Genomic DNA, 25128 nt, shown 5'->3' on the forward strand with positions numbered 1-25128 from the left:
CTGTCAGGGCTCAGTGGAACTGCCAGGATCAGCACCTGATTCATATTTATGACAGTCACAGTGTCCCAGGGTCGTGTGAAATGACCAAAACCTGCTGCAACCACCCAGCAGACGGGAAATAAAAACCAAACACCCCCCACCCCACCCCCGCTGCCAATCCTCCACAGAAATGCTCACAACAATGAAAACCTCGAATTGAAGGCAGAGCACTGCCGGGCAGGCAGGCAGGTGTCTTGCTCAGCTGTGGCTTGGAGGGCACTTTTTTCAGTGCCATTGTAACTTCGAACAGTCACTAAGTGAACTGTTGTAAGTCGAGGACTACCTGTACTTCATCACTTTTTTCCTTTTTTTTTTTTGGTCATCAAGTTTTTGACATCTTGCTAGGCGACTGATGGTACTCGGATGTTGCCATATCCTAAAAGTGGTACAATGGGTGAAAAGGTTGAAAAGCCCTGAATTAGAATGTCTGTCTTTGTTGAAGACACTGAGGAATCTGATAATGAAATATCTTTGAAATGATAAGCCAATCAGGTAACAAATTGCCTAGTAAAGGACTAAAACTTTATTTAACAGGAAGATTGTATGAACTAATAATATAGCTATAGGTTGTGCCAGTTTAGTGTAGAATTCCATTCTTGTTTAAATTCCATTCTTGTGCTTATTTTTTCAAGAGCCACAAATGTGTCTCTTGCATTTTTTTCTTTTCTTTTATATACTTTAGCTGTCTCTTTTTCCTTTTGTTTCCTTCTTTACATTTTAGTCAAATGTTCTCAAAACTTTATCCAAGTTGTCTTAATTTCTGCCCAACTTGCCTTATATAACTGTAACTCTTACGTTATTTCAATACAATTGAAGTCATAGAGAAATTTCATAGAGAAATTAATGTTTGAGGGAATCAGCCCTAAACCAAGAATACAAATGGATTGAGCCTGGGAAATAATAATATATATAAAAATAGTTACTTAAACAGTAACTTAAATCTTTTCTAGCTTAGAAGACATAACCTTGGATTTGGATAGCTGGTGCTCCTTATTTCATCAGTTTCTGACTGCCTCACCCATGTTTCTAGCCCTCATTGTGCAAAATATCTTTAAAAAAATTGTAAGCAGCATTTTGTGCAGTAACCACAAGGGGTGCCTATAGCTCTCACATGCATCAGAATCTCATACAGTATATGATTTCAAGGTTATGTTTGTGATTGTTTCTTGCTGTTTTTGACTTCATAATTTCTATTAATGGTAAATTAGATTCTGTCATTACTCATGTATTACACTGAGGATGGAATGTGCAAATTAAACTGGCTTAGGAGAAATGAGCATATTGACTATACTGTACTATTTCTTCATCCGGCAGATAATTCTTTAGGGAATTTATGATAGGAAGACGTGATGACCTCTGCTGTTTAAATGGCCTTAAGATGATAAAGTATTCAGCCATAATAGCTAAATATATTTTTCAAATTGGGTGCTTTGGGATATCAGATATTGTAGCATTAGTTTGCAAAGAAGAAGCAAACAAATATTTACAAATCTTCCACTCAGAAGTATAAGAACCAAGTTTACACACTCAGAAGCACATAGCGGTCACTTTTGAAACAGAACATCCAACATAATGATCTAATTTTAAGAGTTACATATCTAATTCTTTTACATCAACATTTTTTCCACCATCAAATTGTTATGAATGTAGAATTTATTTGCTTTGACAAAGCAGTTTGGTTTCTACAAGTACTTAACACCAATAATTAAGTAAACAAGGCCCACCAGTGGGAAGAAGCAAGATAACAGTAATAGTTAAAGAGGGTTTCAACCAAGAAATTAATTTTGAATAGGCTCTTTCTTTATTTCAAAAGTACAAGATTAGGATAGTTTCGCTCAGAGAACGGGTGGTCCTCAACATACGACCACAATTGGCCCTAAAATTTCTGTTGCTAAGCAAGACAATTGTTAAGTGAGTTACATCCCACTTTATGACTTTTTTTGGCCATGTTTGTTAAGCTAATCACTACAGTTGATAAGTGAACCACGCAGTTATTAAATAAATCTGTTTCCCCCCCATTGACTTTGCTTGTTAGAAGCTCCTTAGGAAGATTACAAATGACCATCTCAGGATCCTGGGACACTGCAGTCATTGTAAATACATGCCGGTTACCAAGTTTGATAATTTATTTATTTATTATTTATTTATTTATTTGATTTATATACCGCCCTTCTCCTGAAGGACTGAAGGATAATGTGACTGTGGGGATGCTTCAAGAGTCATAAGTGTGAGAACTGGTCGTAAGCCACTTTTTTCAGTGCCGTTGTAACTTTGAACAGTTATTAAACAAATGGTCTAGAGATCAGGAGTAGGCAACCTTGGCTCTTTTATGATTCATGGACTTCAACTTCAGTTCTGGGAGTTGAAGTCCACGAGTCATAAAAGAGCCAAGGTTGCCTACCCCTGGTCTAGATCTAGCTGTAATTAACCTCCCTTGATTTTAAATGCATCTGTGGTATCTGTAGCCATGATATCTAGTATTTTTCATTTTAAAAATAAGAGGTTGCTGCTGAATCTGTGACTGCCATTCCACTTGCTGCTTGTGAATGGAAAATTCTTCCCTATTTCATATCTTTTCTCTTATGTTTTGTGTCTTTATCATTCTCTCCGTTTTTCTTTTAATTTCCTGAAGTTGCAAAACACAATTATCCACATGCCCTGTGTTGTCCTCCTTTTCCACTTCCAGCATCCTAAAATGGCTGAGTACTCAGCAACAGTTGCCTTGACTCTCCCAAAGCAGATTATGGGATTTTGGTGGATGCATCTATCACTGATAGAAGAAACACATACAAAAGAAATTGATTATAACCTTAGCAGATCCAGCTAAGGATTGTGGTTGTAAATGAAAATGGACCAGGATCCTGTTCAACCATAGAAGTACCAAGTAGCTATTATCTTGGAGTTCATAAGTTGCAATATTTTCAGTTTTCTGCTTCTTGTACTTCCCTAGAATTCTTGAAGGTGTATTTTTCTCGTCAATCTCATAACGCTTGTAAGCTTGAGAGGATCCCACTACCTTCAAAAAGATTGGTCACCATAAATGATATCCATATGATCATAATTCTCAAGGAACCTAGCCATAATATTTAAAGGCAAATTGGGGAGAATTTTCTTTTTTCTTAAGTAGAGTGGATTTTCTTGTATTATTCCTAATATGTACACTAAATTTAAATGAACAATTTGTTTAAATTCATGTACAATTATAGCTTTGCAGAAAATTTATATGTCTTGCTTTCAGTGTCTTAATCTAACCATATGCCTCAGAAGGTTTCCCTGTTATATCTATTATATATGCCAAATTGAGGGTAGCAATATTTCATAAATTTAGTAAAAGGTAAAGGTTCCCCCGCACATGCGTGCTAGTCGTTTCCAATTCTAGGGGCCGGTGCTCATCTCCGTTTCAAAGCCGAAGAGCCAGCGCTTGTCCAAGAATGTCTCCGTGATCATGTGGCCGGCATGACCAGACACCAAAGGCGCACGGAACGCTGTTACCTTCCCACCGTAGTGGTCCCTATTTTTCTACTTGCATTTTTACATGCTTTCGAACTGCTAGGTTGGCAGAAGCTGGGACAAGTAACAGGCTCTGTTAACCCAGCACTCAGGATTCGACCCGCCAAACTGCTGACCATCTGATCGACAAGCTCAGCGTCCTAACCCACTGAGCTACTGCGTCCCTTCCATAAATTTACAAGCCCCAAAATAAAAGTAATCGAGCGTATTCTTAATATATGGCAATTAATGTTTATGCTAATATTTGATGCCAGTTAAATACCAAATTATTACTTCATGTAGCTTGTAAAATCAAATATGCATAGAAGCATTTTTCCAAATATAAAACCAGTTCAGTATAATATGCTATTTCATGTAAAAGAATGAATAAAAAATCAACCTAATACCATTCTGTGCCCAAATTGATGAAAGAACTTTATAACTGGACATTTTCATTAATTTATTTATTGTGAATTTTGTATTGTGCTATTTGTGTTTAATTTCTTTGTTATACTCTACCATCCATGCAAAACCTTTGGTGAACACTGTCCAGATAGTGTCATTGTTTATTTCAGTCACTAGATGGCTCTGCTGAAGAGTGAAGAAATATAGTATCTGGGAGGACTCATAAATTTATGTTCTCTTGTAAATGAGACAATAAAGTTCTTAGATAGCCTCTTGGCAGGTAACATGTTTCCTTTAAACCCCCATGTCATCTGTGATAGATCATCATAAAATGTTCAATCTGGGCTTCTTTTGAAAAGCTTGGTAATAAATCCAAAATATAGCTACTAAAAGACCAAGTGATTGGAACTGAAATTTACTTCATCTGCGCTTCAAACAGTTGCTGTGATTTCCAGACAGTCTCTAGACTTATATCAATATTATGTGCCAGTACTGGATTTTAAAATCCTAGCTAGTTTAGAAGTGGTATACCTAAAGGTTTACTTGCATCTACACCAGTCGGTCCAGCTGGTAAGTTCATCACTTTTGTTAGCTGAGAAGACACAGCATCGGTCCTCTACCAATTATAGTTAGGCTGTGGCATTTTCTCCCTGGGGAAGTTCATGAGGTACCGTAGTTGTTAATGTTTCTGATGCCAAGCTAAATGCTTTTTGTTCCCTCAGGTATTTTCATTCAGTCATAATCTTGATAGAATTATTGTTATAGTAGACTTTCAGCAGCTGTTTTATTTAGTTATTTATATTACTGATGTTTTTGAAATTGGGTTAGCAGGCCTGTTTATGCATCCAGAAGAGTGCGAAGGCCTTTAGCCAGGAGGAAGTGGGCAACAGACAAATGATCTGAAGGTGCCAAAAGCAAAGAAGCTACGACTCTCACTTGGCCGTTCCCTCAGAGAATGCCTCATGTCTAACTTGGGCTAAGGGAACTTTGCACAGGGCTAACAAAGCTCCTGATTAACAAACAGGTAGTTCAGCTTGATGTGGTTATTCTCCCATTTTACTGCATGGTGTGCAGTGCTATGGTATTCCCAGTTCATTTTGTCAATGCAAGTGGCTATTCTTTTGTAAAGCACAATGACTTTTCTTCCCTCACCACCACCTCATTTTATAGGAATCCATCTGCATGGTTCATCAAAGAATATAGGTACGGTTAGGGCTCTAAAGCTGCCATTTTTTAAATTCTTCAGTCTTGTGGGTTAATTTCTATGCTGTTTGAGCTTTACTTATGGATTCTAAAACCTCTGTCTGTGTGTGTTTGTGTGTGTTTCTACAACAACTGTGATGAAATATCTAAACACTGAGATAAAAATCTCTTAATTAAAAAAATGCCTACCAAATACTTACCTTTAAAGAAAACCAGATTTATGCTTATTTTATTATATATAAATATCGCTGTGTTGTTTTTTTCATTGCAGTTCTGCTTAACCAGCAGTAGAAGTAAGCACATTGCTCATTTCTTTAACTAAATGGTGGTCAAGGCCTAAAGGTATATCCCGCTGACTGTTTGAATTGATATCGGAGTTGACTTTTTTTCAAAGTTGCTTAGCTGAAACCCTTTCATGATTTGACCTTTTTAACTTTCCTGCTGAACCCCAAAACTGTCACACTCAAGAGACAGTAGAGCAATGGCTGATAGGAGAGCCATCTGCCTCCTTCCCCTGGGTAGGTCCAAAAAAAGGCATCGCATCTGCTTTTACCTAGTACAGCAGCTGCAGTCTCATTGACCTTGGTCTTTTTATTACAGAACCTGGTTATCTCATCTAGCAGGACCAGGAGAAGCTGTGAAGATAAGCAATATGGTAGATTTTAGGTGTCTCAATATAATTGGGTCTGACGTAGCTGTGATTAGCTAAAAGTCAAATTTCAGAGGACTAGTTACGTTATGTCTGTTGTGGGGAAAAATAACATCCTCAAGGCACTTTAGGGAGCTATCACGAATATGATGACTTCTGCTTTCTTAAACTCACTTCAGCAGCTGCACCTGATCAAGTGGAGTCTAGCCCATGAAAGCTCATGCCATATGTATGTATCTCTCTCTTTCTCTGTGTTTCAGTTTCAGTTTCAGTTTTATTTAATTTGTATACCGCCCTTCTCCCTAGGGACTCAGGGCGGTTCACAGGGCATATATAAATTATGATACAAAAGTTAAAATAAGATTAAACCAATGCCCAAATAAAAAACAATAATACAATAATAAAAACAACAATTTTAAAAGCCCATATTCCCCCATCAGGCCAGACCAGCTAGTTCGAATAAGTGGGTCTTCAGGCCGCGACGGAAGGTTCGGAGGTCTGATGTCATCCGGAGCTCCACCGGCAGTTGATTCCATAGTGCCGGAGCGCCCACAGAGAAGGCCCTCCCCCTGGGGGCCACCAGTCGGCATTCCCTTACCGGAGGCACCCTGAGGAGGCCCTCTCTGTGGGAACGCACAGGGCGGAGGGGAGTTGACGCCGGCAGCAGGTGGTCCCTGAGGTAACCCGGACCCATGCCATGTAAGGACTTAAAGATCATAACCAAAACCTTGAACCTCACCCGGAAGACAACTGGCAACCAATGCAGCTCGCGGAGCAAAGGTGTAACATGGGAGTACCGGGAAACTCCCAAGACAACTCTCGTGGCCGCATTCTGTACAAGTTGGAGCCTCCGAGTGGTCTTCAAGGGAAGCCCCATGTAGAGAGCATTACAGTAGTCAAGGCGAGAGGTCACGAGCGCATGAGTGACCGTGCACAGGGCATCCCGGTCCAGATAGGGCCGCAACTGGCGCACCAGGCGAACCTGGGCAAAAGCGCCCCTAGTCACGGCCACTATATGGTCTTCCAGGGTAAGCCGTGAATCTAGGAGGACTCCCAAGTTGCAAGCCCTATCCACGGGGGGTAAGAGCTCACCCCCCATAGAAAGAGATGGAACATTTTGAATGTCCTGGGATGCCGGAATGCACAGCCACTCAGTCTTGTCAGGGTTGAGTTGAAGTCTGTTCCTCCCCATCCAGACCCGAACCGCCTCCAGGCAACGGGACATCACAGCGAGGGCATCACTGGGGTGGTTTGGGGTCGAAAAGAAAAGTTGGGTATCATCAGCATATTGATGATACCCAACTCCAAAACCACGAATGATCTCACCCAGCGGTTTCATGTAGATGTTGAACAGGAGAGGCGAGAGAACCGACCCCTGAGGAACTCCACAAACGAGAGACCTAGGGGCCGATCTCTGCCCCCCTGCCAACACCGACTGCGAGCGTCCCAGAAGATAGGAGGAGAACCACTGAAGAACTGTGCCTCCCACTCCCAATCCCCTGAGACGCCGCAGCAAGATACCATGGTCGATGGTATCGAAAGCCGCCGAGAGGTCTAATAGGACTAGGACAGAGGAATATCCCCTGTCCCGCGCCCTCCAGAGATCATTCACCAGAGCGACCAATGCCGTCTCCGTGCTGTACCCGGGCCTGAAACCCGATTGGTAGGGGTCCAGAAAATCCGCTTCATCCAGGACCAGAGGGAGCTGATGCGCCACCACACTCTCAACAACCTTCGCAAGAAAGCGAAGGTTGGAGACTGGACGAAAGTTGTTCAATACAGCTGGGTCCAAGGCAGGCTTCTTGAGGAGAGGTCTCACTACCGCCTCCTTCAAGACGGTGGGGAAATAACCCTCACTCAAAGAAGCAGATATAACCGCCTGGAGCCAGCCTCGTGTCCTCTCCCTGGCTGCATAAACCAGCCAGGAAGGGCACGGGTCCAACAAACATGTGGAGGAGCTCAGCCTCCCCATAATCCTGTCCACTTCATCAGGGGTCACAGAATCAAACTCTTCCCAGGTAACATTGACAAGACCGCCCGTGTCCTGATCGCCTGACTCTGCCCAGTTGGAGTCCAAACCGGTCCGAATCCGAGCGATTTTATCCGACAGATGTTGACTAAATTCCTCGGCACGACCCTGCAAGGGATCCTCCCTCACCTCCTGATTAAGAAGTGAGCGAGTCACCCTAAACAGGGCGGCCGGGCGATTATCTGCGGACGCGATGAGGGTGGAGAAGTAATTACACCTCGCCACCCTCATCGCTGCGAGATAAGACCTAATATAGGTTCTTAACCGCAACCGGTCGGGTTCGGATCGGCTAGACCTCCAACGGCTCTCTAGGCCCCGTTTCCGACGCTTCATCTCCCGGAGCTCCGAGGAGAACCATGGAGCTCGCTGGGATCTGCGCCGGGTCAGGGGCCGCAAGGGTACAACCTGGTCAAGTGCCTCAGTGGCTGCCCTTCCCCAGGCTTCCACTAAGGCATCCGCCGAGCTGTGAGCAATGGAGGCAGGTGGGGACCCCAGCGCCGCTTGGAATCTATCAGGATCCATTAGGCGTCTGGGGCGGTACCATCTAATTGGCTCCGTATCCCCACGGCGGGGGGTGGCAAAGCGGAAGACCAGCCGCAAGAGATGATGATCGGTCCATGACAGGGGCATAATAAATGGAGAGCCCCCACCAAGATCATCCAACCACCGTCTAGATAAAAAAATCAGGTCAAGGGTGTGGCCTCCCTCATGAGTTGGTTCAGAAATTACTTGCGTCAGGTCCATGGCCGTCATGGAAGCCATGAACTCCCGAGCTAGCTCAGATGAACCTCCCAGGGATGGTAGATTGAAGTCTCCCAAAACTATAAGTTTGGGAAACTCAACCACCAACCCCGAGAGGATATCGAGCAGCTCGGGCAGGGCTGCCGCTGCGCGACTAGGCGAAATGTACACCAGCAGCAAGCCCAACTGCGCCCCAGAACCAATGTTCATGTTTAGATTGACACAAGACTCAACATGCTGAATGAGCACTGGGGTAGTTTTGAAATTGGTCGTTCTCAGTTACCTAAGTGCTTTTCCATGGCTCAGTTATTGCTAAAAATATAAACAAAGTGCCAAAATCATTGCAGAACAGATGAGGTAATTCCCTCAATTGGTACCTTTTCTGATTCTCCCATTTTCCTGTCAGCCTCCCCAGGTAGACAAGACAGGAAACATGATTAGATAAGATAACTCTACTTTATTCTATGATTACGTTAAAAGAATCTTGCAAATTTGATAGTACTAATCTCCTGCTATCTCTTTTACAGCCTTAGCAATTAGGGAGATTCTTTTCTGAATCTCTTTTTCTGCCCATTATGCAGCTGTGGGCTGTGCCCTTTCTTATCTGATCATTCCATATGTAGCATCTCTCTCCATCCCACCCCCACCCCCCAGGTCATTTCAACGTATCATTCCATCATTTAAACTTTGAGGTGACTGGGACATTACTCCACTTTGGTAATGTTGACTTTATATTGTACGATTAGCAAATTAAGCAAAGCAAGTATACTGTAATCATGCTAATGATTTTCCCAAGAAAAGTCAAAAAGTCGATATTGGGAAGCCATAACTGGAAGCTATCACTCTGTCTTTTGGGCAAGCTGGGCTGAAGCTAATTAAGCATGCATATAAGAATCCATGAATCTCTAATGAGTAATTTATTATAGAATAGCTAAGAATACATACCGAATGATTTCGGCAACTGCTGTGTATCATTTAGTATTTCTATTTATGATCATAAACATCCTGTTTTCTTCCCAAACCACTCTTTGTAAAGGGCTCAATATGATCTGTTTTGGACAGAAAAAACAGTTTCCATCTGTTCTTTGTTTTGGTACAGTAACAGTCTGGGATGGACTGAGGCTGTATACCGTATTTCTGACCGGGTAAGAATTAACTTACTCATCTTTCTTCAAACAATTTTGTATACAGCTTGAGTATTAAATGCAGCATTTTGGTAAGGGAATAAACCAAACCATGGAACAAATTTTCCATAGTAAAATTTGTCACTGAAGGATGTATGAAAAAAAAATCTAATGTAACCTTCACCAAATTGGTATTTTCCAATTTGGGGGAATTAACTATAATTATTAAGTCAGGAGAGACAATATATCTTTGTTACCTACATTATAAGGCTCTAAAACAGTTAGCGGTGACTGGTGCTGTAAATTGGACCAAGCATCGGTACTTGCAGATGTTTTTGTTATGATAAATGTATTGTAATTTTACAAAATTTATTGTAGTTTTGTTACAATAAATAACAAAATATAATTTTGTTATAATAAATATCAATGGTAAATGAAGGAATCTATTCAGCTAGAATCTTCTTAAAAACAGTAGAGCAGCCTACAGCCATTTTCAATAGCAGTCATCACTAGCAATTAATGGCACAAAGCATACTGTAGGTCACATTACTGTATAGCAGGGGTGTCAAACTTACAACGTCACGTGACATGTTGCTATTGCGACTTTTTTCCATTACCGGCAATGGGGTGGGCGTGATTTTGGCATGATCCATCCGGCCCGTGGACCGGCAGTTTGACAACCCTGCGGTATGGGATAAGGTATACTGCACCCTGTTCAAATGAATGTTGTACACAATTAATTGCATGCTGAACTAGGTTGAGAAGAATTTCAGCTACACATTTTGTAAGCAGGGATACTTATAATGAAATTGAAATAAAATATCTACTCTCTGTAAGTAGCATAATGCAGATTTGGTAGTGAGATGTAGGGTGATTTTAACCTGGGTTTGCCTCTGGTTCTGTCCCTATAGCTGTCCAGCATGGTGCCTGGAATACCAGCAACCTTCCATTGGACTGTCCAGGGTTCCTGGTGCATCAGATTGTTTAAAAGATTGAATTTAGGTGGTATGAAATATCCTGAGAGATTAGAGGGAAAGTTAGAAGCTCATACTTCTGGCAAATGAATGATCTGTGATTAACCATGCCCATCATGGCATTCACATTGTAAATATGCCCATGATAGATTCTCAGTATTACAAATATGCCCACTGATTAGGCATCCTTCCTTTATGTTACCTGGAGCCTTGATTTTTCAGGCTGGAATCTTGGACTGCTGCAGGATGATAGAATGGTACATTAGAGGAAATATCACAAGAGCAACATGTTCTGTTCATCATGTTCCATTCATCTAATATTCCCCTCCCCAACCTTTATCAGATTTATTTAAGAAGTGCTTTCCTCAGAAATAGGGCAGCAGGATGTAATTCACTATATGTGAATGTGATGAAGTTAGGAAGCAGGTGCAGATTAACTGCATAAGCTATTATGCTGAATATGTAGAGGCCACTGTGTATTCAGCTTACTATGGATTGAGTAATGGCAGGCTAGAACATGCTTTGTGTCCTGGACATGCCTTTCAGATGATAAACGTGGGCACTATAACATTTGCAGATGGAAAAACATTTGCCTGAACATAAAACAAGTAGCTGTTTGTATACCCATGGGCCCTATAAACCAGTCCAATAAGCTGAAGCTGAACCACTGAATATATTTTTCAGTGCTGTTCAGCTTCCTCATAATTTTTTGTCTGTCTAATTGACTTTCAGGTCAGGCACTCCTATTTTTGAGAAATTCCCCAGGTATTTATTGTCTCAAGTCGGTAGGTTGAATGGGTCTGAATAGTCCTCACTGGCATTCACATAATACACACTTCAACAAACCAGAAAAAGAAAAGCAGATGCATTGGTGTAGCATGCTAAATTGGTTGGGTTTAATCTTGTTTAGCTTTTGTATATGTGCTTATCATGTTGTGTAAAGCCAGCCTATTTGGCTGGTTTATATTTTATTGTATTCTTTGATTCAGTTACAAGTTAAGTGTGCTATGTGAGTCTTATGTCACTTCTTATGTGATTGCTCTGCTTAAATTTACATAAGGCAGGAACTCTACTGCACTCTGTCTAACTTCAGGACCAACATTATGCCTGTTGTCTTGATTGCTGCTTTTTGATAGTATAGTTGTAGCTGATAGAGATGCAGCGAAAAGTCACTAACCTACATTTAAATGAATCAGCATTTGGACAGCTCCTTATTCACAGTCTACCCCAGAACTCATTATCTCCTGTATACTGTATGTGTCCTATGATCTAGCCCAGGGGTAGGCAACGTTGGCTCTTTTATGACTTCTGGACTTCAGCTCCCAGAATTCCTGAGCCAGAAGTCCACAAGTCATAAAAGAGCCAAGGTTGCCTACCCCTGATTCTAGCCCAAGCTCTCAAGTCTTTTGACTTGCCAAAAACAGAACCCTAATAGTAAGGTAAATGTGTTGTGGGAACACCATAACTTGGTCAGTAATGGGACAAGAATGGTTTAGTTTTAACACAGGCTTTTTTTTAATTAAAACACCCAGTCAGCTGTGTGTCAAAACTCGTCCTGCAGCAAGCAGGGCAGAGTGCCGAACACAGGAACGAGAGACTTCCGCTGCGATCTGCAAGCACTTTATTCTTCAAGGCAACAGCCGCAACAAGAAACAAAGCCAGCGTTGGCCGCTATCTGCAGCCAACGCTATTATATACACACCCAAAACCCCCACCCATACTCCACCCAAACACGCCCACGCCCTCCCATTCCCTATAACTTCCCCACCCCTCCCCTACAAGTCCCTTTGCCCGTCGCCCAACCAGGTAAGCCTCCTCCCGTGCGTTGCCGTCACCATGCTCCACCCCCTCACCACCTCCCTGCCGTGCCCAACTCCGAAACCCCCCGTGGTCATTCACACCCGAGGCTCCCAGCCACCCAGGCACCGCGGCGGGAAGGGGCTTGTCTCCCAACGGACCCGCCGGCTCCCAGGCCATACAGCCCTGCGCCCAACTGTCCAGTGTCTCGGCCTGCCTTGCCAAACGTAGTCCCGGTAGCCAAAGCCGGGGGAGGGCCGGCGTCGGGCTGCGGGCTCCCGAAACGGCGGTCCTGCTATCAGCCGTAGGTCCTGAACCCTCCCAGGCCGCCGTGAGTGGGCCCGAGCCTCCGCCGGTCAGCTGTGCGGAAGAAGACGACCGGGGCGGCGGCGCGGCCTCCCGAGGCTTCTGGGCCGCCGACGCGCCGCCAAGCAAAGTCAGCTGTTGTGCGGCGGGGGAGGAGGACGGCCGAAGCGGCGGCGCGGCCTCCTGAACCTTCCGGGCCGCCGATGCGCTGCCAGACGAAATCAGCTGTTGTGCGGCGGTGGAGGAGGACGGTCGAAGCGGCGGCGCGGCCCCTGGAGTCTCCCGGGCCGCTACAGAGCCGATCCCGTCCGGCACGATCCCAGGAGCCTCGCAGTCCGCCGGGGAGGCAGGCAGGTCCAGCGGGCAGCAGGCGGGGGGTGCTGGGGAGGTGGAGGGACCCCCCCTCGAGTGTCGGGCTCCCGAGGCCCGACATGCTGCCCCCTCTACCAGGGGCCCACCTGGAATGCAAGAAGAGAGAGGTGAGTGCTCCGTTATGTGACCTGCAGTCTCCCCCTGGGTCCCTCTTGGCTTCCCTGGATGTTTTCGGTGGAATGCGCGGAGAAGGCGTGGTGCGCACACATCCCCATCCCGCACCCAGGTGGCCTCCTCCATGGGGTATCCCTTCCAGAGCACCAAGTATTGCACTCGTCCCCTCCATTTTCGGGAGTCCAGGATCTCCTGTACCTCATAGTGGTCGCCGTGTATAGGCCCTGGGCCGCCCTCCCCCACTGCCACAGAGGCAGTTGTAGCAGGCTTCAGCAGGCTACTGTGGAAGGCGGGGTGTATCTTCCCAAGGAGGGGGGGTAGCCGCAGCCTGACGGTGACAGGGTTTACCACCTGTATAACCCGGAACGGCCCGAGATACTTGGGCCCTAACTTCTTACAGGGCACCTGTAGCCGCAGGTACTTCGTGGAGAGGTATACAAGATCACCTACTTTAGGGAGTGCAAATGGTCGTCTCTTTTTGTCTGCCTGCTCTTTGTATGTCTCTGTAGCCCGCTCTAACGCCTTCTTTGCCATCCCCCACACTTCCTCCAACTGGTGCATCCACTCCCCAGGTGTGCAGGATGCTGGGGCACCCTGTTCACAACCTGCGATGGGGACGAATTCATAACCTGAGACTACTTTAAAGGGGGAGAACCCAGTGCTGCTATGCACCGCGTTGTTGTAGGCTACTTCCGCAAAGGTTAGCAGATCCACCCATTCAGACTGCTGATATGAGACGTAGCAACGCAGGTACCGCTCCACTGCCGCATTTGCATGTTCCGCAGCCCCATTTGTGCTTGGGTGGTACGCCGAGCTCAGGCCCTGTGTCGCTCCGATGTAACGTACAAAGTCCTTCCAGAACCGGGCCGTGAACTGCACCCCTCGGTCCGAGATGATACGTCGTGGCACCCCGTGGAGACGGTAAATGTGTTGGACAAACAGCCAGGCCAACTGACGGGCCGAAGGCAACCCCTTGCAGGGGATAAAATGGGCCTGTTTCGAGAATAAGTCTACCACTGTCCACAAAACGTTGTACCCCTTGCTTTCCGGTAGTTCGACCACAAAGTCCATGGCAATGTCCTGCCAAGGCCGTATGGGGTCTGCCACCTGTTGCAGAAGGCCTGCCGGTTTGTTGGTGGAGGGCTTGGTGGTTGCGCAAACGCGGCATCTCTGCACATAGCTCTCGATGTCTCGCCTCATGGTTGGCCACCAGAACTGGCGGCGAGCCAAATGTAGGGTTTTTACAAATCCGTAATGGCCTGCCTGCCTGGCGTCATGGCACTGATAGAGCGCTCGATCCCGTACCGCCGCAGGCACATACAGTCTGGCCCCGTGCCAAGCTACGCCATCTCGCATTGTGAGAATATCGGGGTGCGCCTGCATCCACTCATCAGTTGCCAGTGCCCCCTCGCAGGCCTGCAGGAAGTTGTCTGTTAAAGCGTTGGCCTTATGCTCCGCCCCGTCCACCGGGCGGGGTGGCGGTACCAGTGCTTGCACCACCTCCTCTTTCTGGCAATCATATTGAGGTATCCGGGACAAGGCGTCTGCCAGGAAGTTCCTACCTCCCGGCACATACTTGAGCCGGAACCGGAAGCGCCGGAAGTACTGGGCCCACCGCACGTGCTTGGGGGACAGTCGGCGAGGCGTTTGTAAGGCTTCCAGATTTTTATGATCCGTCCATACCTCGAACTCTTGGCTAGCCCCTTCAAGCAGATGTCTCCATGTCCCCAAGGCCCAGCGGACCGCGAAAGCCTCTTTCTCCCAGATAGCCCAAGCCCTCTCCGCGGTGGTCAGTTTCTTGGAAGCAAAAGCGCAGGGCCGTAGCTCCCCCGTTGCATGCCGCTGCAGAAGGACTGCTCCAACAGCCACGTCACTCGCATCGGCCTGCACTATGTAGGGCAGGTCAGGGTTCGGGTGTTGTAGGACGGGCTCCTTAGCAAATTGTGCCTTGAGCATCTCAAAAGCCTGCTGGCACGCAGTAGTCCAGGCCAGCTTTTGCCCTGGCCGCGGCGGTGTTGCTGAGTGCTTTGTCCGCAGCAGATCTGTGAGTGGCAAGGCGATGGAAGCAAAGTTTGGGATGAACTGGCGGTAAAAATTAGCGAAACCCAGGAAACTCTGCAACTGTTTCCGGGTTCGTGGGGCCTGCCATTGTTGAATGGCTTCCACCTTCCCTGGGTCCATCTCCACCCCGTTTGAAGACACCCGATATCCCAAATAGTCCAGCCGGGACTTGTGAAACTCACATTTAGAGAGTTTCACATATAATTGGGCGTCCCTCAGTTTGGTTAGTACACACCGAACCAGGGCGACATGCTCTTCCAGCGTTGACGTGTATATGAGGATGTCATCAAGGTAGACCAGGACCCCCCGGTACAAATGTTCATGCAGGACTTGGTTAATCAATTGCATGAAGACCGCGGGGGCTCCCTGCAGACCAAACGGCATTACCCTGAACTGAAAGCTCCCCAACGGGCAATTGAAAGCCGTCTTCCATTCGTCGCCGGCTTTGATCCGGACACGGTAGTACGCCTCCCTGAGGTCTAATTTGGTGAACACCCGGCCCGTAGCCAAATGGGCCAAGAGGTCCTTCACCAGAGGGAGGGGGTACAAGTGCTCCACACATACCGCGTTAACCCCCCGGTAATCCACGCACAGTCTAAGGGTTCCGTCCTTCTTCTCCCTGAATAGGACAGGGGCCGCCATCTTGGACCGGGCAGGCTGGATGAACCCCCTCCGCAGGTTCTTATCTATGTATTGTCGAAGCTCCTGCATCTCCCGGGGTGCCATTGCGTACATGCGGGGTTTCGGCAGTTTCGCCCCTGGCTCCAGTTCTATGGCACAGTCCGTGGGGCGGTGGGGCGGCAGAGCATCACACTCTTTCTCGTCGAAGACGTCTGCTAGATCGCCGTACTCCCGTGGCACCTGTATCCCATGCCCAGCTCCCACCCCCGCGGCCCTCTCAGGCCCACCGGCCCCCTCTGGCCCCATGAAGGTATGCTTTGCAGGGGGCTGGGGCCCCGTCCCTAAACGAAGGTGTCGGCATCCCCCCTCCCACCAGACCGTGGGACCCCATCTGTCCAACCATGTGAGTCCCAGGATGACCGCCTCCGTCATGGACGGCACCACGACAAATCGTAGGGTCTCCCAGTGTGTACCTAACTCCATCCTCACCGGTGCCGTCACATGCGTGATGGGTGCCCCGCCCAGAAGAGACCCGTCCACCTGCTGGAACCGGAGGGGTTTGGGGAGCCGCTGAAGGGGGATGCCGGCCTCCCTTGCCGTTTCCAGGCTGATAAGGCAGCGCGTGCTACCTGTATCGATCAAAGCTTTACATTCCCTCCTTTCGCCTGTTTGTGGGCTTATCAACGTCACAGGCAACACAAAGGGGCACACTGGAGCACTTACCATTGGGTCCTCCTCGTACTCATGGTCCTCAGACCCGTCGGATGTATCGGTCCGCCCATCCGCCGGCCCCTCTGGGCGCAGCGGGGTTGACGTTCGGGGTGTCTTGTCGGTCACCTGGTACACCGTTCTGGAGCGCTCTGCGGTTCTCCTGGGAGTTGGGACCCGTGCCACCGGAGGGTTGGGCCCTGGCCGGGGCGGTGGTAACGGGCAATCCACTGCCCGGTGGCCTGGTTGGTCACAACGGAAGCAGCGAAACGTTGGATGGGGCGCCGGTAGGGGGGCGGGTTGTGACACCACCGGCCCGGGCTTCCGGCCCTCGGTTTTCGGCTCTCCCGCGGCCCTCCATGCTCCAAGGCCCGCTTCAGGCCTGCCCCGGGTATCCTGCAAACCAATATCTAGCTCCACCGCCACCCTGAACCAGTCCTGAAGCCGTGCCGGGACCCCCCGCACCACACATGCCCGCCAGAGAGCTCCATCAAGGCCGGCCCGAAAGTGATGTACCAGCAAGCGCTCGGGCCACGAGCGCAACCTGCCCGCAACCCTGCGGAACTCGTGCACGTATTCCTCCGCTGGCCGTCCTCGCTGCCTGATGGTTAAGACCTCGGCTTCTGCACGGTGCATACGGGAAACATCTTCGAACCGGACGCGCAAGGCATCCAGGAATAGCCCAACGTCGCCGAGTTCACGGGCATGGTCATTGTAAAGATCCGCTGCCCAGGTCGCGGCTTCTCCCTGAAGGCATGCGGTGACCGCCACCACCATCGCCCACTGTGATGTGTAGGCCTGGGCATACCCGTCCAGATGGTTAATCACCTGACCCAGGCGGTCGGGGTGGCCATCGTAGGTTGCGGTGAGCGGTGGGGGTCCCCATACCACTCCCGGGCCCCAATGCCCAACAGACGAAGGGGCTTGGGCCTGGGACACCCCCGCCGGTCTGGGTGCCGGACGACCAGAGGCCCGGACAGGTGTCGGCCACGCTTCTCGCCCCCCTTGTGCTTGTGTGGGTGAGGGCCGAACACCACCCTCCCCGGGCACCTTGAATTTCGGGCTAGCCAGTCGGAAACGAGACGTTGCTGGCTGACTGGGTGCCCCCCCAAGAGACCACTGGCCTGCATCTCCTTCAGGGCCCATGGCCACCCAGGTACTGCTGTCACGTGCCCCGACCTCTCCGAACCTATCCCGTAGCACGTCCATAGTCTGGCTACCCGGGGCGGTTGAGTAGCTCCATTCCTCGCCGTCGTCATCGGTCAGCCGGCGCTCCCTCCAACCCAGTGGAGCCCCACTGGGCCGGCCCGTTCGCCCTTGCTCGTGTCCTGTGCGGCCCAGGACCGAGCTCAGCCACCACTCTCCTCCCAGGGTCTGGCTGCTAGCACCCTGGGACTCCACCGTGGGGTCTGCTGGTGGTGCTCCCCGCACCTTAGGCCGCACAGCCGGCTGGGTGTCCTCCACTTCCCCCTCCTCGGGTGGTGGTGCCTCCGCCCCGGCCACGCCGGCCTCCTCCAAACCAGTCTCCAAGGCGGCTCCTTGCAAGCCCTCTGCCATGGCACTCAAAGCGGAACACAGCAGAAAGGCAGAAAGGCCGCAATGCTATGGGGAACGCTGGCTTTCTGTCAAAACTCGTCCTGCAGCAAGCAGGGCAGAGTGCCGAACACAGGAACAAGAGACTTCCGCTGCGATCTGCAAGCACTTTATTCTTCAAGGCAACAGCCGCAACAAGAAACAAAGCCAGCGTTGGCCGCTATCTGCAGCCAACGCTATTATATACACACCCAAAACCCCCACCCATACTCCACCCAAACACGCCCACGCCCTCCCATTCCCTATAACTTCCCCACCCCTCCCCTACAAGTCCCTTTGCCCGTCGCCCAACCAGGTAAGCCTCCTCCCGTGCGTTGCCGTCACCGTGGTCCACCCCCTCACCACCTCCCTGCCATGCCCAACTCCGAAACCCCCCGTGGTCATTCACACCCGAGGCTCCCAGCCACCCAGGCACCGCGGCGGGAAGGGGCTTGTCTCCCAACGGACCCGCCGGCTCCCAGGCCATACAGCCCTGCGCCCAACTGTCCAGTGTCTCGGCCTGCCTTGCCAAACGTAGTCCCGGTAGCCAAAGCCGGGGGAGGGCCGGCGTCGGGCTGCGGGCTCCCGAAACGGCGGTCCTGCTATCAGCCGTAGGTCCTGAACCCTCCCAGGCCGCCATGAGTGGGCCTGAGCCTCCGCCGGTCAGCTGTGCGGAAGAAGACGACCGGGGCGGCGGCGCGGGCTCCCGAGCCTTCCGGGCCGCCGACACGCCGCCAGGCAAAGTCAGCTGTTGTGCGGCGGGGGAGGAGGACGGCCGAAGCGGCGGCGCGGCCCCTGGAGTCTCCCGGGCCGCTACAGAGCCGATCCCGTCCGGCACGATCCCAGGAGCCTCGCAGTCCGCCGGGGAGGCAGGCAGGTCCAGCGGGCGGCAGGTGGGGGGTGCTGGGGAGGTGGAGGGACCCCCCCTCGAGTGTCGGGCTCCCGAGGCCCGACACTGTGCTTTGGGGACACCATACCCAAATAAAGATTTGGGGCAGATTATAAAGCCCTCACAGCTGTCTTTCAGGGAATAGAGTTGGAGACATAAAGTGTTTGAAAAAAGGGTCTCTGCCTTACAGAATTCATTGCATGACCTGATTGGCTGCAGCTCCCAAACAAAGTCTATTATTGCCTTCCTAACCATCATTAGGGCATTAAGCTTTGCCTTGTACACTCCTAATTCAATAATTCATGGAACACCAGGTGCTTCCAGGTGAAAGTGGCTAGGAATTTTCTATTCCACAACAAGGCAACTTTGGACCTCATTAGTATGATTTTGGGTTGCTAGAACAGCCAGTAACTACCTTTGGTCAAGTTAGTCACTGACTGGATCAAATGGATTGTGTAAACAGTCTTTCTGATAGATTGGGAAAGAAACTGTAATATTTTTTTGAGAGCGGGCAACTAAATTTCATTTTTGATGTGTGCTGTTGTGCCCACAGTAAAAAATAACAATAAAGATTATCTTATCTAATTGTAAGCCACCTAGAGTCATTGACTGAGTTGATCAGCCATTGAAATTGAACAAACAAACAAACAAATAAATAAACTAACCTCCAGACATGAAAAGCATTTATACTCAGCAAGGTATTTGACTGAAAATCTTCATTACTGAGGAAAGCAAAACATTTTTTTCCCTGTTCTAATTGCTCCATCATCTTCCAGTGGACAGTTCCCTGAAGTATTCTTTGGCTGGGCTTCCCAGAATATGAAGCCGTGAACCATCCTAGCAGCACTTAGACTATTCTAAGAACTTGTTGTAAATGCCACAAAGTAAGATGTGACAATAGCATTTGCCCTTAGGCTGGTGATAGAAATGGCAGTTCTCCAAGGATCTGAAGAACAACTTTCATCCTCAAAAATACACTATAGGGCACTGCACACCAGAACAACTAGACACAAGGACAGGTTTTTCCCTCATGCCATCATGCTGCTAAACAACTATTTCCCACAACACTGTCAAACTATTTAGTAAGGCTGTATTACTATTACGGTATTCTTCTCATCTTTTCTATTACCTATCTCCTTATCTACTTATGACTATAACTTTGTTGCTTGTATCTTACAATTTATATTGTTTTATTTAGTTTCCTAGTATGATTTATGTTGATTGTTTATTTAGTATCCTATGACTATCACTAAGTGTTATATCTTATGATTTATGATGAATGTATTTTTACGATGACTATGATCATGATTTATCATTTATAGCTTTTATCAGTGCTTTTTTTTGTAAAAGAAAAAGGTGCTGGAACTCACACATGTCATACAACCTGCCTTGCCTACCCTACAAGGTTCCATCCAAAAAAGGTGCCGGAACTCCGTTCTGAGCATTCTATGAGGAAAAAAAAGCCCTGGCTTCTATATACACTGAGAACTTATGCACCAAAGACAAATTCCTTATGTGCCCAACTTGGCCAATAAAGAATTCTGTTCTATTGTATTTATCCATTCTGGTAATACGTCATTTTCTTGTTAGGAATGCAGTCTGATAATGGGCTTTGTGAGTTGTTACTGGCTCTTACAGGTAGCCAGTGCTATAACCTCAAGAGAAATATTATTTATTACGACAGGGTTAATCAGTTGTACATTTTGGATCATATCCAAAGTCTGGGTCATTAGAGCTCATTACTGTAATCCAGATGAGATCAAGACATGATTCCATCATCTTTGGTCCAAATAAAGTCATAAGTGGCTCATCCACTGAAGTGAAGCCAATGCCACCCACCATGGTCTCCACCTGCTCTTTAAGTAACAGCTGTGAGTTCAGGATCCTCACCCTTCTCCTATCCTCCAAGTATGTATCAGACTTCAGATGAAATAATACTGGTTCCAGTATTCTGTGTTTTGAATGCTTACTGATGTATAGCAATTCAATTATGGGGGGAATTAATCCGATTTTATTTTGTCCCCTCTAGACCATGACATCCCGTAGGCAATGGTTTTCAAGAATAATATACTGGATACTTCATGTAAACATTTGGTTATTCTAATCTACTATTTTATCTTTCTGTGTCCCTCTGCAGGGCAAGCCTTATGTCTTTGACCGAGTCTTCCCACCCAACACTACACAGGAACAAGTGTATCATGCTTGTGCCATGCAAATTGTCAAAGGTCAGTCTGGGCATGGTAGAATTTCAGGTACTTAATAGGATTGTTTGGGTAGGGCAGCAGGAAGAGAATAAATAATATCCATTAAAAATGGCTAAGTTTATTTTTGTCCTTCATCTTCCTTTTTTTTTTTTTTGCAGACGTGCTGGCTGGGTACAATGGAACCATCTTTGCCTATGGGCAGACGTCTTCTGGAAAGACTCACACCATGGAGGTGAGGAGGTTTCTAACATATTTTAAAGCTGGTCTATAACTAGGAAACACTGGCCTGATTGTAGCATCTACAAATAGATCCTAGATTTCAAGAATCAAGCTTACCTGAAGAATTTCGGAGGGCTTGTTGAACTTACTGTCAATTCTTCTGTTCCACTAGGGCAAACTGCATGATCCCCAGCTCATGGGCATCATCCCACGCATTGCCCAGGACATCTTCAACCACATCTATTCCATGGATGAAAACCTGGAATTCCACATTAAGGTCAGAGACATACAAGGAGGGACCAGTGATATAGAGAGTGCTTATGACTTATCTGCTTGAAGCATTCTGTCCCATTCCTTAACTCCAGAAGGTTCTTAGAACATTGGGCGGGTGTTCCACCACTTGCTTTCATGTACCAACTAGTGCAGTTTTCCTTAAATCATGCCCGCCATGTCCAGGTGAGTGGAAAACAGCTAAATGGTGGCAGTGATCCTGTGACTTCAAATGGTAGGTTCTGTTATGCCACCTCTGCTAAGAATATTCTAGATATATTACCAGTAGTTAGGACTGATGGGAAATGTACCCCACCATGTTTGGACCTACTAGATTGACAGAAAGTTGCTTTTTTTGTCCTATTGCTCCATTGTATTTGTTACAAAAAGGCTAAAAGCTTCACAATCCCCATCTGGAAGATTCAACTTACCTATCTGGAATATCTGAGATTGTATAGTTGTTTGCTGCAGGAAAGGCATGCATCCTTGAGAACCAGAGCAGAGGTAATTTCCCCTCTTCCCATTTTTCATTTTTTTTATTCCTTCTCTTCTCAGGTTTCTTACTTTGAAATCTACCTGGACAAAATCCGTGATCTGCTAGATGGTGAGCAAGCTTCAAGGGATATGAAATATCACGTGGGGTGGAGAGCAAGCCAGGAGATAGAACAAATCAATGGCCTGGTCAACAAATGGTCAACAAATCAATGGTCAACAAATCAATGTTGACAATTGTGAAGATAGCGGGTAATTTAAATAAAACATATTTCCTTGGATTCATTGGGCTCTCTTGGACCCATTTCTTCTTCATCCCCAGTGACGAAGACCAATCTCTCAGTTCATGAGGATAAGAACCGTGTGCCATTTGTGAAGGTGAGATAGTTGGGAAATTGAACTAAGATATTCCCTAAAAAGATCAATACTGGACAAAGGTCAATCTCAGTACCAATTTTTATTGACAGAGGAGCAAGACTGAGAAGTCTGGCTTTAAGTACTGTAGCACCCAAATCAATGAAAGCATTACAACTTAAAAGAAGTTCTGCTATTTTAAAAAAATACCAAATACTAGAGAGACTTACGTAAAAATAGGATCTACAGTATTGTGTGGGATGGAAAGATTCTCCCAAAAATTTCGGCTCTTCCTAGATATCCTTTTTTTTAGAACAGATAGACAAGCTCCAGATGTTTTAAGTAATTATGTTATACAAATGTATACATTTTTACATAAGTCTCAAGCAGCAAAACCAATGGCGAGGAATTGTGGGAGCTTGTAGTCCATTACAACCAGAGGACACTAAATCACCCATTTCTGTTACTGAGCACTTGCCTAGAGCAGTGGTGGCGAACCTATGGCACGGGTGCCAGAGGTGGCACTCAGAGCCCTCCCTGTGGGCGCCCGTGCCATGCCTCGAAGGTGGCAACTGTCCCTCTGCAACCAGCTGCTACCCACAAGTGTCCCTCCCCACGAGCAACATTGAGGTGACCACACCCACCTTGGCCACACCCACCCAATCTTACATGACCACCACAACCACACCTACCCAGTAGGCCATGCCCACCTGGCACCCAGCGATAAATAAGTGGGTTTTGGGTTGCAGTTTGGGCACTCGGCCTCTAAAAGGTCGCCATCACTGGCCTAGAGCAAGAAGTCAGGAGAAGTCTGTGGAGATTCTCAGTCATCCAGATCATGATTATCTCAAAAGTGCTTTTCCAAAAGGCAACTGGACTTTGTTTCTTCCTTGAGGAAAGACATTTTGCTTGTCATCCAAGAAAGTCAGTCAGAACTGAAGAAGCTTCTTGCATGAGAAACGAAATGTCTTCCTCAAGGAAAAAACAAAGACCAGTTGCCTTTTGAAAAAGCACCTTTGAGATAAGTCAGGAAAAGCTACCCAGGTGCAAGGCTGAGGGAGATAATAACTAGGAGCAAAGCATATCAATTAACTGAAGGGAGTGATGGGATTAGGAGCAAAAAACGGTTTCTTTTTTGCTTAAGGGTTGCACTGAACGGTTCGTCTCCAGCCCTGAAGAAATCCTGGATGTCATTGATGAAGGAAAATCCAACCGCCATGTGGCTGTCACCAGTGAGTTTTGAAGACACCCAGTTGGGAAAGGATGATGGCATGTGGAACAGGCAGCTGGGGAGCCTACATACAAAGCAGGAAGAATCTCTGTTTCACTAGGGCATTTTCTGAGAACTTTGTACCTCCTTGTTTTTGCAGATCCAGAAAAGTATCAAAAACGAGAGGGTTGTCTCTAGGTCAGACTGAGGCAGTTATTTCAGGCAGAAGATGCCAGGATGGGGTGGGAACTGGTGGCAAGACACTGGAAATCCTTGAGCTGCCAGTTTTGGTTAGTCCACAGGATGGAAAATCATGTTCTGTGCCACAGGCTGCAAAAAACAACAACAAGCAACTGGTTTCAGCTTTGGACCAACTCCTTCATTGGTTCAATGGGTCACAGACTGTACAGACAGATCTTTTACGGAAGAAAAATGTAAGAAAAGAAAGGTTCTAGTGCTCAGGGAAAACCAAGTGATAACACTTAAGATTTTAAGGACCATGCTCTGAAGGACACAGCCGAGACTCTATGTGCAGGCAGTGGTGATGTAACTTTCAGGAAGGGGCAGAGTTTTATAGTGGTGGGGGCAAAAACACCTCCATGTTTAGTCCAGATCTATATGATAGGCTTTATGAGGCTGAATGAGTTCCCGTTAACGTATTTTTACACTAATAAAAAAAGTACAAGTATCCCCTAGAGCAGGGGTCTTCAAACTCGGCCCTTTTATGACTTGTGGACTTCAACTCCCAGAATTCCTCAGCCAATGTGTCTGGTTGAGGAATTCTGGGAGTTGAAGTCCACAAGTCATAAGAGGGCCAAGTCTGAACACCCCTGCCTTAAAGTTTACAGCAGCCGATTTTGATAAAGTTGAGCAGGGTTAGAGCTAGTTAGTTCTCGGATAGAGATTACCAGTAAATCTCAGCCTCTCCGTTTAAAGCCGAGAGAAACCAATAATCCTCTAGCAAGATTTTTAACTGCCACCAAGAGATAAGGACTGGCACTGCTGTTTCTTATTATCAACCATGCTTAAAGTGCAAAATGAAAGTTGATGAGAGGCTAAGTCTAATAAAAACCAGAGGTGAGGAGATAGTGTCCTTTTAGTATCGCCTAGTATACAAACAAGAGCCAGTCTGGTGTAGTAGTTAAGGCATCAGGATAGGACTGTCTTGAGCACAAAGTGACTTGGGCCAGTCAATTTCTCTTAGCCCTAGGAAGGAGGCAAAGGCAAAAGAGGCAAAGGCAAAAGAGAGCCTTGGTGGAGCAGTGGGCTGATGCCTCCTTAAGTAA

General features: G+C 47.3%; 2 protein-coding genes across 2 annotated transcripts in view; both read left to right on the forward strand.

The window, feature by feature from the left end:
* The window catches only part of ARHGEF25 (Rho guanine nucleotide exchange factor 25), a gene marked incomplete at its 5' end in the record, with an annotated part of 308962 nt that overhangs the window by 70259 nt on the left and 213575 nt on the right, over positions 1–25128 (forward strand). The gene's annotated exons all lie outside the window — the stretch shown is intronic.
* KIF5A (kinesin family member 5A) overlaps positions 1–25128 on the forward strand; it is a gene marked incomplete at both ends in the record, with an annotated part of 68571 nt that overhangs the window by 13274 nt on the left and 30169 nt on the right. Inside the window, 6 exons of the mRNA XM_083351219.1 lie at positions 21231–21318; positions 21456–21529; positions 21689–21793; positions 22342–22390; positions 22601–22656; positions 23777–23864. Coding sequence (XP_083207345.1) covers positions 21231–21318; positions 21456–21529; positions 21689–21793; positions 22342–22390; positions 22601–22656; positions 23777–23864 — 460 coding nt within the window. The remainder of the gene's footprint in view (positions 1–21230; positions 21319–21455; positions 21530–21688; positions 21794–22341; positions 22391–22600; positions 22657–23776; positions 23865–25128) is intronic.

The sequence above is a fragment of the Vipera ursinii genome, assembly GCF_947247035.1.
Source record: "Vipera ursinii genome assembly, chromosome: 2".
Taxonomy (NCBI): Eukaryota; Metazoa; Chordata; class Lepidosauria; order Squamata; family Viperidae; genus Vipera; species Vipera ursinii.